Source organism: Pongo pygmaeus, chromosome X, assembly GCF_028885625.2.
Source record: "Pongo pygmaeus isolate AG05252 chromosome X, NHGRI_mPonPyg2-v2.0_pri, whole genome shotgun sequence".
NCBI lineage: Eukaryota > Metazoa > Chordata > Mammalia > Primates > Hominidae > Pongo > Pongo pygmaeus.
Genome location: NC_072396.2, coordinates 15,761,590 through 15,777,104, shown reverse-complemented (window position 1 = coordinate 15,777,104; position 15,515 = coordinate 15,761,590). Strand labels below are relative to the sequence as shown.

At 41.7% G+C, this 15,515-nt stretch overlaps 1 protein-coding gene across 2 annotated transcripts in view; it reads left to right on the top strand.

Annotated features, from left to right (window-relative positions):
- The window catches only part of ASB11 (ankyrin repeat and SOCS box containing 11), a 32,515-nt gene extending 17,356 nt beyond the window's left edge, over positions 1-15,159 (top strand). For both annotated transcript variants that reach the window (XM_054472108.2, XM_054472109.2), the window contains exons 3-7: positions 525-632; positions 4,927-5,077; positions 8,596-8,730; positions 10,166-10,357; positions 14,566-15,159. In XM_054472108.2, the coding sequence (XP_054328083.1) occupies positions 525-632; positions 4,927-5,077; positions 8,596-8,730; positions 10,166-10,357; positions 14,566-14,690 (711 nt within the window). In that variant the 3' untranslated portion in view covers positions 14,691-15,159. The remainder of the gene's footprint in view (positions 1-524; positions 633-4,926; positions 5,078-8,595; positions 8,731-10,165; positions 10,358-14,565) is intronic.
- Positions 15,160-15,515: the final 356 nt, after the last annotated feature.

Genomic DNA, 15,515 nt, shown 5'->3' with positions numbered 1-15,515 from the left:
TTACTCCCCAAGCCAGATTCAAGGATATCCTATGCTCCCAAACTAATTTTGAACATGCTTCCAGTATAACAATATTCTTGCTCTTTGTTCTTTCATTTCTGCCTCCCCAGTAGGCTCTGGGAGAAGAGAGACCCATGTCATAAGTTTTGAAGACCCAGGTCCTAGTCCATTACCTGCTCCAGAATGTGGAATTAACATTTTTTTGGATAAATGAATGTGAGGCTCTCACGCTGTCTTTAGGCTCCCCTGATGGTAACTTCTACTTCTCTCTCTATGGTGCTAATATTACACCCACAGACTGAAAATGTCAGAAACATGCGAAACAACATTGTTTTCATTGCTATCACTAATGCAGTATTTCACTCTCTTCCGCTGGGCTTGGTGGCTTGCACTTGAAATCCCAGCTACTCAGGATGCTGAAGCAGGAAGATCACTTGAGGCCAGGAGTTTGAGACCAGCCTGGGCAACATAGTGAGACCCCAGTCTGTAAAAAGTAAATAAACTCTCTTCTTTCTAAATTATAGGGTGTCAATGTGAACCTCGTGACAATTAACCGGGTGTCTTCTCTCCACGAGGCATGCCTTGGAGGTCACGTGGCCTGTGCCAAAGCCTTATTGGAAAATGGTGCACACGTGAGTACTGCCCCTGCCCACTTAGGTCTGTCTGGCCAGATGCATCTGTTAATGTTTAATGATAGTTTACCTTCCAGATGGCTTACCCACTGTGGGTATGGGCTGGGCTGGTTCTATCCATGTCCGTATTCCATCATTTAGGCTACTCCTCTCTCTTCAGCTTACACCCCTGTGTGTAAATATTCAGACATGGCAACTCACAGGAACATTTTAAAACTGTGTTGCTGACCTTAAGAAATCTTTATTGTACCATGTTTTTTTTTTTTTTTTTTTTTGAGACGGAGTCTCGCTCTGTCGCCCAGGCTGGAGTGCAGTGGCACAATCTCCGCTCACTGCAAGCTCTGCCTCCCGGGTTCACGCCATTCTCCTGCCTCAGCCTCCCCAGCAGCTGGGACTACAAGCACACACCGCCACGCCCGGCTAATTTTTGTATTTTTAGTAGAGACGGAGTTTCACTGTGTTAGCCAGGATGGTCTCGATCTCCTGACCTTGTGATCCGCCCGCCTCGGCCTCCCAAAGTGCTGGGATTACAGGCGTGAGCCACTGTGCCCGGCCTTGTACCATGTTTTCTTTATGCATTCATCTGTTGATGGACACTTGGGTTGCTTTCAGGTCTTCGCAATTGTGAACAGTGCTGCATCAGGCATGGGAGTGCGGATATCTCTTGGATATACTGTTTTCCTTTCTTCTGGGTATATACCCAGCAGTAAGATTGTTGGATCATATGGCATCTCTATTTTTAGTTTTCTGATGAACCTCCAAACTGTTCCCCATAATGGTTGTACTAATTTATAATCCCATTAACACTGTATGAGGCTTAATAACAAGATTTTAAAGAACAATGGAAAACACTCTTAATTCAACACCTTAAATGAACAACTATTTTTATTGAGCAAAATTATCAAAATAAACGAGCTTTTAATAAATAATACATTGGAGGAAACCTACAGAATTGAACTTTATCTTATTTTAAATTTATCTCCAAACTTTTTTCAAAGGGTGACTGAGGTGCAATATATAATACAGATATAGAATCATTAAAGAATCTATTCTGTATAGATACAGAATAGAATCATAAAATCACAACTTCTAAAAATCTTCTGTATTTAGTTGCCGGATGTTCCTTGTTTCTAATTTTGTTGTTTAACTCAGTCCTTGCATTATTTACTTTATGAGCTGCAATGTTTTTAAGTGCTTAATGACAATTTAAAACATTTTATATGGAAATTGGGTTTCTACATGTAGAACTGAATATAAAAGTCTTCCTTGTGAAAACTAATTTTCCTGATGCCGTCATGGTCGTGCATTTTCTTTTTTCGTTTTTTTTTCCATCTGTTTATTTTAGACAGAGTCTCACTAACACTGTTGCCCAAGCTGGAGTGCAGTGGCACAATCTCAGCTCACTGCAACCTCCACTTCCCAGATTCGAACGATTCCCCTGCCTCAGCCTCCTGAGTAACTGGGATTACAGATGCCCGCCACCACGTCCAGCTAATTTTTGTATTTTTAGTGCAGTAATTTTTGTATTTTTAGTGAAAACAGTGATGCTGGTTTCAGACTCCTGACCTCAGGTGATCCACCCGCCTTGGCCTCCCAAAGTTCTGGGATTATAGGTGTGAGCCACCGTGCCCTGCCAAGTGGTCGTGCATTTTCATTAGGTAGTGCTTCTCTAAGTTACCACTCAGTCAGCTCATGGGTAATGATGAAGGAAGGCTGTGTGAGAGCCATTTCCTCTCAAGCTAGATGACTGGAGTCACAGGCAGACTGCTGACAATATCAGGTCAGAGAGGAGGTTTTGTTGGGCACAAAGAGAAGAATAAGACATGTTTCCTTGTCTTTGTCAATTTTATAAAGAAACAGCCAATAAATACTGTAGCACACCATTTAACATTTAAATCAGAATGAGAAATGAAATAAGAGAAAGTTGGTCCATCAGTAGAAAGTCCCCCACAATTGGCAGTCTCATGAATACCTCAAACTCAGTACATCTGTAACTGAGCTTATCATGTTCTTCCCTCTGGGACCTGCTCCTCATCTTGGGTTCCTAGTTTCAGAGGCCTGGTGAAACATCCTCTTGGTTTCCCAAGCTGCAAACCTGAGAGTCATCTTATTTCTTTCATCTCCCTATCTAATTAATTTAAAAATCCTGCTAATTTTACTTTCTAAGTTTTTCCCAAGTCTATCCTCTCCTTTGTCCTATTCCCATAGTCATCTAAATTATTTATTATATTTTCAAAATGATTTCTTTTTGGCCAGGCACAGTGGCTCACGCCTATAATCCCAGCACTTTGGGAGGGCGAGGCAGGTGGATCACGAGATCAAGAGATCAAGACCATCCTGGCCAACATGGTGAAACCCTGTCTCTACTAAAAATACAAAAACTAGCTGGGCATGGTGGCACGCGCCTGTAGTCCCAGCTTCTTGGGAGCCTAAGGCAGCAGAATCTCTTGAACCCAGGAGGCGGAGGTTGCAGTGAGCCGAGATCACACCACTGCACTCCAGCCTGGCAAGAGAGCAAGACTCTGTCTAAAAAATAAAAAAATAAAAAAAAATTCTTTTTGTGTTTGTCTTTCCTAATAGAATTCAGCCTACTCAAGGAAAGGCAATTGTTCAGCTTACCCAAGGAGAGGCAATTGTCTTATCATTGTTTCCAAAACATTAGCACCTAGTAGATGCTCAATAAATGTTTGTTGACGTGAACTAAGAGAGAAATTTATAGGAAATCACATAAGAAGACAACTTCCTAGACTGAGGGTGAGGAAGAAACTTAGTAAAACACAAATCAAACTAGTCCTACCAAATATTTTTTAGTAAAAATATAGAAACCCCTAGCAATATGAATTTACACACATTTTCCTCTGACCTTGTCTGTCTCTGCCATCTTAACATCTTATCTTTAACTTTCCAGTTTAATGGGGGTTAGGCTGGGTGTGGTGGCTCACACCTGTAATCCCTGCCCTTTGGCAGGCTGAGGCAGGAGGATCATTTGAGGAGTTTGCCCAGGAGTTTGAGACCAGCCTGGGCAACATAGCTAGATCTTGTCTACAAATAGTTTTTCTAAATTTGTGGGTCATGGTGGTGCACGCCTGTAGTCCCAGCTGCTCAGGAGGCTGAGGCAGGAGAATCATTTGAGCCTAGGAATTCGAGGCTGCAGTGAGCTATGATCATGACACTGCACTCCAGCCTGGATAGCAGAGCAAGACCCTGTTTCATGGGTTATATTGCAACTCTGGAAACAAGTCTTTTTTTGTGTCCAAAGCAAGGACATTTAGAATCCTGATTATCACAAGCATGCATCCTTAGTTGTTGAAGCAAAATTGTTTCACATCACAAACTTGACTGTCCTATATTTCAATGGCATCAGAGGCTCCCTACCACTCCTGCGGTTCTCGATGTTCTTTCCAATCTATTGCTGATACACAAAGATGTCTCCCAGCCCTGCTGGTTCTCATGTGCTTCCCACATCCCTACAAGGTACCAAAGATGGTTGCAGACACCATGTTGATGGCTATTTTCTTTTCTTTTTTTTATTTAATCTTTTTATTGTGTTTATTTTTATTTTTTATTATACTTTAAGTTTTAGAGTACATGTGCACAACGTGCAGGTTTGTTACATATGTATACATGTGCCATGTTGGTGTGCTGCACCCATTAACTCGTCATTTACATCCTAATGCTATCCCTCCCCGCTCCCCCCACCCCACAACAGTCCCCGGTGTGTGATGTTCCTTCCTGTGGAACCAACCCAAATGTCCAACAATGATAGACTGGATTAAGAAAATGTTGATGGCTATTTTCTATGTCCCTTTGGCTTGGTCATGCTATCTCTAGAAGTAACAGCTGGCATGCGTAATTTGCGTGGATTATAGTAGACCAGAGAGGAAGTTGTGGCAGAAAGACAGTAGATCTGTGGAGAATTGCCAAGGATTTTGTAAGCATGGATTTTGGGACCACAGCTAGCTGATTTCTCCAGTGCTTTTGGTTCCTGCCATGTTTGTTCATGATTCAGAGGGGAGTCATATTAATGGAAAATGGAAAATGGAAACAATTGTTGTTGCAAATGCTTATTGAGTGCTTACTGGGTGACACGTAATGTTTTAAGTGTTTAACATATAGTAACTCGCTCGATCCACCCAATAACTTCATGAGGTTTCATAATACTGTAAAGATGTGGAGTTCCCTCACTCATTCACCAGCGTGGGGAATTCCTCTAGGCAAATACATAGGAAGACATACTTGGAGATGGTGAGAATGAAATAACAAATTCTCTGGGTCTCTCTTTGCCCATCATTAGGTCAATGGAGTGACAGTTCACGGAGCCACACCCCTCTTCAATGCTTGCTGCAGCGGCAGTGCTGCATGTGTCAATGTGCTGCTGGAGTTCGGAGCCAAGGCCCAGTTCGAGGTGCACCTGGCCTCACCCATCCATGAGGCAGTGAAGAGAGGTAAACGAGCCACCACAATGCATGTGAAACATTGATGGGCTCACTCCAGTCTGTATGAATCAATGGTCTAGTGTTAGTCATTCAAGGGTGACCCTGATCTTCCTCACCGTTAGAATATGTGTGGCCTAGAAATCCCACAGCAGTAACTTCAATTTGCCTAAATCTTCCGGAAATACCAGTGTGGCACAAAAGAGCCCTACTTATAACTTCGGAATGCTTTCCTGACTCCAATTTCCCATTTCCTGTGGATGGTCTATTGGCAGGCCTTTCCAGAGCCTCTTTGCTGGTGTTTTGGTGGCAGCTGGTACAGCCAAGGCAGTAGTTCTGACTTCCCTGAATTGTACTATGCTTATGTCTCTGTCCTTAGTAGGCAAGAATAGCTTATCCTCTAAAGCCCATAAAATACCAACCACTAACCTAAAATAAACTATGAAAGTATCTGAAAGCCAAGGCTGATACTATCTCTAATGGAATAGTAAATGTAACTGTTCATAATAAGTTACACAATCTAGATGGGCTGATGACTTCAAGGTCATAGTTATTGAAAAGAAAAGGCTGCAACTTTCCAAAGTATAGCATTGGTAATCTTGAAGCTGACTCTAGACTCCTGTGTTGTCAGTTAATTTCCACGTGAAGGAAAATAGTAAATTTAAGGAATTTAAAGACTGTATGCACAGACTAGACCTGAACAAGAAGATGCCACTGAAAGGAGGCCATTTGTCAAAGGTTACACCCAAAGAGTAACATTTTGATAATAGCAGGTGAGGGAGTTGTTCTCTTATACTGAGATCAGAAATATAATGGTGAAGTTAAAATACTCTAGAATAGCGATCTTTGCTGGTGTAATTGGAGATGAAATATTTTATTTCAAAAAGCAAAAGTGAAAGATTTGTTCCAGATTATTAAACATGTCACTTGCCAATTTTTTCCAGTGGTTTAGTTTAAATGATGCAAAAGACCCAAATCTAAATTTATCTATGTATTTTATGTTCTAAATGTATTTAATACATATTTATTAATTAATAGTTGATGTTAGTCATTTCCCAAACATCATGTAAGTCCTTTAAGTTGTAGAGTAATGAACTACTTTGGAAATGATATAAATGTCTTTCTTTCTTTCTTTTTTTTTTTTTTAAACAGAGTCTCATGCTATTGCCCAGGCTGGAGTGCAGTGGCACGATTTCTGCTCATTGCAATCTCTGGCTCCCGGGTTCAAGCGATTCTCCTGCCTCAGCCTCCCCAGTAGCTGGGATTACAGGTGCCCACCACCACAGTTGACTAATTTTTGTATTTTTAGTAGAGACCGGGTTTCACCATGTTGGCCACTCTGGTCTCGAACTCCTGACCTCAGGTGATCCACCTGACTTGGCCTCCCAAAGTGCTGGGATTACGGGCATGAGCCACCGTGCTCAGCCATATAAGTCTTTTTTTTTGTTTTTATTTTTTTATTTTTTGAGACAGAGTCTTGCTCTGTCTCACAGGCTGGAGTGCAATCGCACAATCTCGGCTCACTGCAACCTCCGCCTCCTGGGTTCAAGCAATTCTCCTGCCTCAGCCTCCCAAGTAGCTGAGATTACAGGCACCTGTCACAGTGCCCAGCTAATTTTTGTATTTTTTAGTAGAGACAGAGTTTCATCACGTTGGCCAGGCTGGTCTCAAACTCCTGACCTCAGGTGATCCACCCGCATCAGCCTTCCAAAGTGCTGGTATTACAAAAAGTCTTTATTAAAAATTTAATATTGATTTGAAGTAAATTTTTGAAGCAAAAATTAATATTATTTGTATTTCCATACAAATGTTTAAAAGCTGATAAGTACTGGGAATGGTTTGAATTAATTAAGTATGTCTGCAGTGCTTGACTGATTATATTTGGAGCTTTTGGTATCTGTGTGCCTATAAAACATATATATGCTCATAATAAACACATAATTTGTGTGTCTCTGTATATTTTTCTGTATTGTAAAAGCATGTTAATGATAAATATCCGCAGAATGTAAGCATGATTAGCAAATTCATTATTTTATACACTTGTATTAGTGCTATTTAACTTTTCTGTATTCATTTTTAAAACTTTCTGAGAATATTTAAATTTAACTCAAACTAGGCTGTTTCTTGTTCTTCAAAAAAAAGACAAGAATTATTCAAAAATGTATATTAAATACCCTGTATTTTCCAAGTAGTTTTAGGGGCTTACTAGATATTATTTCTGGATTCTTATAGCTCTAAACCTCTATGAACAAGCTGAGTCATAGTTTGAGTCAATACCTTGACATATTGATGCTGTAATTCAGGTATAATATTTAATTATGTGAACAAATAGTTTGAATCGACAGTCCTGATTTGTACATTTTAATGCATATTTATACTTAATTTAGAATTTGTGATAAATCAGGTAGGTCTAAAATGAAGCTTACTTTTATGTTATCTACAAAAAATAGGTTGGCTAAATTAATTAGTAATGACACGATTTTTTAGGGAGATATTTAAATCTTCAAAGAGAACTAACTCTTTGTAAGCTCCCATCAATACCTCAGAAGCACTCTCTCCTGAACAAAGCATTCACAGGTTGCAAATTTATCATGTCCATGTATTTATTGGGCAAACTCTCAAAAGAGAATGCTTGCTTACATAGTTGTTGTTAGCCACTGAATATGAAAGTGTATTTAAATATATTCTATACTTAAGACTTCTTTATTCTTTCTCATAGGTATTTTCCAGACTAACCAAAATAAGGTTGCAGGCCATATATCCAATCTCATACGCATGGATAAAGAAGAGAATGAGAGATTTGCAATGGAGAGGGGACAGGGTTCTCTTGGGTTTGAGCACTAGCTTTTCAGAGTAATAATAGGCCTAGTAGTTTGTCCCTCTGGGTCTTGTCACTTCCATTTGTAAAATGGTGGCATCATTCTGGAGAGTGATTTCAACTGTGCTACTTGGAGTCCTTAGTTTAGTTAAAGTTAACTCGGGCTGTAAAGAGGAGCTGGAGTGGGGAAGCATGGGCATGCTCCTCTTTTTATTGGTATTATTTTGGTGGTTTCTACCTAAGATTTCCAAAAACAAACACAAAAATGTTTTTCTGCTGCAAAAAGAGATCTAGGTTATTTAATTAATTTATTTATTTATTTATTTTGAGACAGAGTCTCGCTTTGTCGGCCAGGCTGGAGTGCAGTGGCGCTATCTCGGCTCACTGTAACCTCCACCTCCAGGGTTCAAGCGATTCTCATGCCTCAGCTTCCCGAGTAGCTGGGATTATGGGTGTGTGCCACCACACCCAGCTAATTTTTGTATTTTTAGTAGAGATGGGGTTTCACCATGTTGGCCAGGCTGGTCTCGAACTCCTGACCTCAGGTAATCCGCCCGTCTCGGCCTCCCAAAAAGCTGAGATTACAGGCGTGAGCCACCACACCCGGCCAACCTAGGTTATTTCTAAAGCCCATTTCAGATAAGCAATGCTGTAATTCTGTTAATATTTAATATGTCCCTTACTTGAGTGAGGGTATCTTGTGTTCCACCAGGTCACAGAGAGTGCATGGAGATCCTGCTGGCAAATAATGTTAACATTGACCATGAGGTGCCTCAGCTCGGAACTCCCCTATATGTAGCCTGCACCTACCAGAGGGTAGACTGTGTGAAGAAACTTCTAGAATTAGGTAATTTCCAAAATTATTTTCATGAAGAAACCTGTTAACTTTGTTGATTTTCTATAGCTTCAAAGATGAAGTTCTTGTCATGGTTGAAAAATATTCGGTTAGCATTTTATGTTTGAATGCTAAAAACAAAACTTCTCTAGAGAAATGAGTGTCTGTATTTCTCAGTCCTGCTTCCTTTGATGTTAACTCCATTTACCTGGTATTGTTCTCCCTGGTTGTCACAAGATAGCTGCCAGCAATACCTGGGTTTACAGCCCTCCTTATCCGTACACAGCAAGAAAGAGCATTGGCTCTTTTTAAGTCACATGCCCATCTTTGAACCCCTCATGGGGGCCAAGGGAATACAATATATTGATTAGTTTAGGCCTAGATTTCAGCCTACTCTGCATTTATTAGGCTTCACTGGAAACACAAGAACTGAAACTCACAAGAGGGTGGTTTCCCTTCAGGAAATCTAGGTATGCTTGCCAGGAAGATGCTGGACAGTAAAAACAACAGACATTTGCTACAGGCTAGTTTGTATCTATCCTGCTACAGTATCTAGTCATTTTAAAAGCAATTCTAAAAGGCATATACAGAAACCGAGAGTCCGTGGAAAAATGAAATATCTTTTTTTTTTCGAGATGAAATTTCGCTCTTATTGCCCAGGTTGGAGTGCAATGGCGCGACCTCAGCACACTGCAACCTCTACCTCCAGGGTTCAAGTGATTCTCCTGCCCCAGCCTCTGGAGTAGCTGGGATTACAGGCGCACACCACCACACCTGGCTAATTTATTGTATTTTTAGTAGAGACAGGGTTTTACCATGTTGGCCAGGCTGGTCTCGAACTCCTGACCTCAGGTGATCCACCCGCCTCAGCCTCCCAAAGTGCTGGGATTACAGGTGTGAGCCACTGTGCCCAGCTGGAAAAATGAAATATCTTGAAACTATTCTTTGGTTAAAGATTCAACAAACTTAGCCCCTGACATAAAGGTGGAGATTGTAGTAAAAACCTTTAGTTGTGAATTTTTATCTTGAGGAAGTTTTTATCTTTTTTATTTCCCGTCATTTACTATTCTCTATAGTAAGTTCAGAAATCATTTTTTGAGCCCCAAATGATATAAATACTAAATAAACTTAGCTTTATCTTTTGCCCCAAAACATAATAACTATGTAACAGGAGCCTCAAATACTTTATTTTGTATGCCACACAGTTTGTATGGGAAAGCAAGTATTTAAAATGACTAAAAATATCTATATTCACTTTTCTCACCAAAGAATTTCAAGTAGTCTTAGTAGGCATTGCTGAGGTTCTAGGCTTAAGTTGCTTATTTTCAAAGATTTGTCAAATATGTCATGGTACTTAAAATGTCTTTATATGCAATGACTATATTTGAAGCTCATTGTGCTTTACATTACGATTTAGTGTTGAATTGTGGCCATCTGTTTTGTTAAGGAGCCAGTGTCGACCATGGCCAGTGGCTGGACACCCCACTCCATGCTGCGGCGAGGCAGTCCAATGTGGAGGTCATCCACCTACTAACCGACTACGGAGCTAACCTGAAGCGTAGAAATGCTCAGGGCAAAAGTGCGCTTGATCTGGCGGCTCCAAAAAGCAGCGTGGAGCAGGCGCTCTTGCTCTGTGAAGGTAACCAAGGGCTGGGTATCCATTCCTCTCCCATAAGCACATTCTCTCCCCTTCCTGTCTCATCTGTAGCATTTTTTCCGTTTTCTTTTCTCTTTTTAATTGAAGGTGTCATTGTGGGAGGTGATAGGCCCTGCCGTCACTGACCTGTCTTCTGGGATTTTATATGCTGTGTATATTCACTAACAACCAAAGGGCATTTACATATAACCAGAGTGTTGCTTTGTATTTTACATAACAAGAAAATAACCAGAAAACCGGCCAGGCGTGGTGGCTCACGCCTGTAATCCCAGCACTTTGGGAGGCTGAGGCGGGTGGATCACAAGGTCAGGAGTTTGAGACCAGCCTGGCCAACATGGTGAAATCCTGTCTCTACTAAAAATACAGAAATTAGCCAGGTGTGGTGGCTGGCGCCTGTAGTTCCAGCTACTTGGGAGGCTGAGGCAGGAGAATCACTTGAACCTGGGAGGCGGAGGTTGCAATGAGCAGAGATCACACCGCTGCATTCCAGCCTGGGCGACAGAGCGAGACTTCATCTCAAAAAAAGAAAACCAGAAAACCTTGTTTATACCCCGAAAATCTTGAATTTCCATTTCTATCCTGGCATAAGCATATGATTGAGCAAACCAAAACTCTGCTTTGTAATATTGGGAGACAATCTGATGGCAAATTCAAAAGACTTGAGTCAGAGTCAGTAGGGGAGGACACAGAGTGTTTCAGAAACCCGACTAAATGGTGAGGTTGCTTGCCTGTTCTCCAGATCAGGGAGTAGGTGGCTCTGCATTCTTATTTGCTTCATTCCCGTTTCCACCATGAGCATTAAGAGCAACTACTGATGCCAGAAGAGGTAAGGCGAGCATCTGAAATTCAGAAGAGAACCTCTATGTCTATACAGTAAGAAAATATTTTCTGAGCCTATATTGATTATTTGTGTGCTTGAAGAATATTAAAGATAATTATAATTATTCAGCTTTACGTGTGCCAGGCACTGGGCTAAATTTGAAACATAGATCAATCTCACTGAATTTTTAAAACTTTAGAGCAGTGGGAACTTTATATGGTAGTAGCTGGTTGCTATGCCAGGTACAAATGGGAAAAGAAAAGCATTGACAAGGTCACACAGCTAGCTACATAATAGAATTAGGTAGGTTTCTGAGCCATCTGACCCCAGAATGTGCACTTTCTTTTTCTTTTTTTGAGATGGAGTCTCACTCTGTCTCCAGGCTGGAGTGCAGTGGTGCGATCTCGGCTCACTGCAACCTCTGCCTCCTGGGTTCAAGCTATTTTTCTGCCTCAGCCTCCTGAGTAGCTGGGACTACAGGCATGCACCACCACACCCAGCTAATTTTTGTATTTTTAGTAGAGATGGGGTTTCACCATGTTAGCCAGGATGGTCTCGATCTCTTGACCTTGTGATCCGCCCGCCTCGGCCTCCCAAAGTGCTGGGATTACAGGTGTGAGCCACTGCACCCGGCCATCAGAATGTGCACTCTTAATGTTATAAGGCCCCAACCCTGAATCTTCTGAAACATTCAGTGAGGAGGGTCTTATTTCACTCACCAGTTCCATTTTGTGAAACCACTCCATCATATATACCTTCCAAGTAGAATGCTTGGTTTTAACCATTTTAGGAATAGTCTTTCTAAATCAGTGCTTCTTAAGATTTAACATGCATATCAGTTCACTTGAGGATTTCCTTAAAATACAGATTCTCATTCAGGAGGTCTAGGATGGGACCTGTGACTCTGCATGTCTAGCAGGCTCCCACGTGATGTTGATGGTACTGGTCTGAGGACCACACTTTGCGTACCACTGGTCTAGATTATTATTATTGTTATTATTATTATTTTAGATGGAGTTTTGCTCTTGTTGCCCAGGCTGGAGTGCAGTGGCGTGATCTCGGCTCACTGCAACCTCCGCCTCCCGGGTTCTAGCAATTCTCCTGCTTCAGCCTCCTGAGTAGCTGCGATTACAGGTGCACGCCACCATGCCCAGCTAATTTTTTTGTATTTTTAGTAGAGATGGGGTTTCATCATGTTGGCTAGGCTGGTCTCGAACTCCTGACCTCAGGTGATCCACCCGCCTCAGCCTCCCAAAGTGCAGGGATTTCAGGCGTGAGCCACTGTGCCTGGCCAGGATTATTTTCAATAGTCTAGGGATCATTAATCATTGTTCTTTTATTTGAATCTTCACCAGAAGAATTATGATCTTCCTTAGCAGATCCGAGCTTGGAAATACCAGGTACTTTCCAACTGTTAGTAGAGACTATAGTTTATAGAAGTTTTCACATTTCCTATTTTCTTCCATCAAAAATGTTTCTAGGACTAGGATTTGTAGACCTGGATATCCTGGACACGGCCTAGCTCCTCTGTCCTTTGTCTTCATAAATATAGCCACTTGCTCTAGAAAGATTAATACTGGCTGGGCGCGGTGGCTCACGCCTGTAATCCCAGCACTTTGGGAGGCCCAGGCGGGTGGATCACGAAGTCAGGAGTTCAAGACCAGCCTGGCTAAGATGGTGAAACCCTGTCTCTACTAAAAATACAAAAATTAGCCGGGTGTGGTGGCATCCGCCTGTAATTCCACCTACCTGGGAGGCTGAGGCAGAGAACTGCCTAAACCCGGGAGGCAGAGGTTGCAGTGAGCTGAGATTGCACCACTGCATTTCAGCCTGGGCGACAGAGTGAGATTCCGTCAAAAAAAAAAAAAAAAAAAAAAAGAAAGATTAAATACCAACTACATCAGAGTTCACTCTGCTGTCAGTGTCTCTAGGCACTGGACAGTTTGTCTACATTACCATTTTGCAGAGGAGGTTAAGTAGGACAACAGGTAAAGAAGTTTTCTATTCTTGCTTCCCAAGATTTTAATTAAGATCGATTGTTTGGTCCTCCAGGTAGCTCTCATGGATGCTCCTTGGCAATGTGAAGCCAAATGTTAACCTGGCTATTCGCATATGCAGTCCATCATTTTTCATGGGGTGTGAGATGCTGTTACAGTGGATTTTTTTGAAAAGGAAAACATTGTGTAGACCAGTAATTAGGTTTTCTTGAAGAGATCTTTATTGATACAGTCAGGTTAGGAAATAATGACTGTGCAACTAGTATTGCAGCCAAAAGCTCATTCATCCTATTCAGCCATATTCTGGACTCTCATCAGCTGATTTTCCTTAAGGATTCAGAGCCATTCAAAGCCATGAGCATGATGATTCTGTGAGACTCCGTGAGAGTCCATGAGACTGAGTTTCAGGGAACAATAGGGTCTGACTTGAGTCCTTCTTGCAGATCTCTATTGAGCTGGAATCCTTGCAAGAATAAAGGGCCTCTTCAGATTTAAGTTGAGACCCAGCCAGCACCACCTCATGGGCAGCTAGAGCCGGTAGGTCCAGGAGTACTTTGAGGGCTGCATATCTGGCCCCTGGCACATCTCCTAACACTGCCTCTGTCACCAAGCAGGTGGAACTTCCCCGCTGACACCCTTTCCATATTGTCCCTCTGTTCTGTGGCTCTGTCTTGGAATCCTGCGTGTTCAGTCCTTCCATTTGCATTTTCTCCTTGGCCAGTGTATTACTTTCTCTCTTTCTTTTTTTTTTTGAGGCGGAGTCTCGCTCTGTCGCCCAGGCTGGAGTGCAGTGGCCAGATCTCGGCTCACTGCAAGCTCTGCCTCCCGGATTCACGCCATTCTTCTGCCTCAGCCTCCCGAGTTGCTGGGACTACAGGCGCCCGCCACCACACCCGGCTAATTTTTTTGTATTTTTAGTAGAGACGAGGTTTCACCGTGTTAGCCAGGATGGTCTCCATCTCCTGACCTCGTGATCTGCCCGCCTTGGCCTCCCAAAGTGCTGGGATTACAGGCGTGAGCCACTGCGCCCGGCCCCGTGTATCACTTTCATTGGCACATTCAATACATGAATGAGATGCATTCCCTTTAGACCCCACACCTCATTTCTAACTTGCCTCTGGTTAGCTTCATTCTTCAACATTGGTAATCCAAGTACCATTGGAAGATTAACAAAGAAATGCATCCCTTCCAGAGGGGCAAATCAGGATCTGCCGTCTGTATTTAGTGTCTGCTACCTCATTCTATAGTTCCTATACAGATCCAGCTTCTCTTCTGCTTTTAGAAAATTTCCGCCTCTTCCAGTTCTCTGATTTCCCCCTTCCACCCCACCTCCCACCACCATGAAGTTAACACCATTTTTATTTCTCTCTCAGGCCCACCTGCTCTTTCCCAGCTTTGCCGCCTGTGTGTCCGGAAGTGTCTCGGTCGAGCATGTCATCAAGCCATCCACAAGCTACATCTGCCAGAGCCACTCGAACGATTCCTCCTATACCAATAGTCCTAAGTGTTCCTAGGAAGATACTTGGAATGACACAGATTGTTGTCTGCTGTACCTAGAGTACCTAATGTAGAAGCTCAACAGCTAGACTCTTAGTAACTTTAAATGAGCTCAGTTGAAGTAAATCCCCCATGAGCTAGAACACTTGAGGAGTGGAAACTCCTGGTTAATTTAATGTTCTCATTAACCAAGGGGCAAGTAGAAACCGTTTAGCTTTTAGCTCTTGTTGTTAAGAAACTTAAAAAAACTGTGAAGTAGAGTGAAAACAATAGGCTATTTTTTGATGATTCGGGATCTTCTTGTACCTAAAAGTCAACATTCTGAATATTGTATAGACACATATAAATTCAGGTGGATAAGATTATAACAAATGTTAGGTATTCCAAGATATGTTCTTGATTTAGTTCCTTCCTTCAGCCCTTCCCCACTTTTTTCTTTCTTTCCTTGAATAAATCTGGTATAATTTTGATTTTATATATATATACACATGCACTCATATATTTAATGTTTTCAAAGTCCTTAATATATATAGTTCATATATATGTTTTCAAAGCCCTTAATATATGTATAAAGCTTATATATATATGTTTTCAAAGTTCTTTATATATAAAGTTATATATGTTTATATAGACTTTATATATACATACATATATACAGTTAAGGACTTCAAAAACATTGTAGTTAACTGAGGCTTCCAGTTACTGCGGTCCTGGTTGATAAGAAAGACTTTGGAAGAGATCAGTGCACCCAGAGGTTGGCATCTATTGCTTATTGCTTCTGATATTAAATGCTGTTATTTGAAGTAAGCAGTTCTAGGATTGAGAA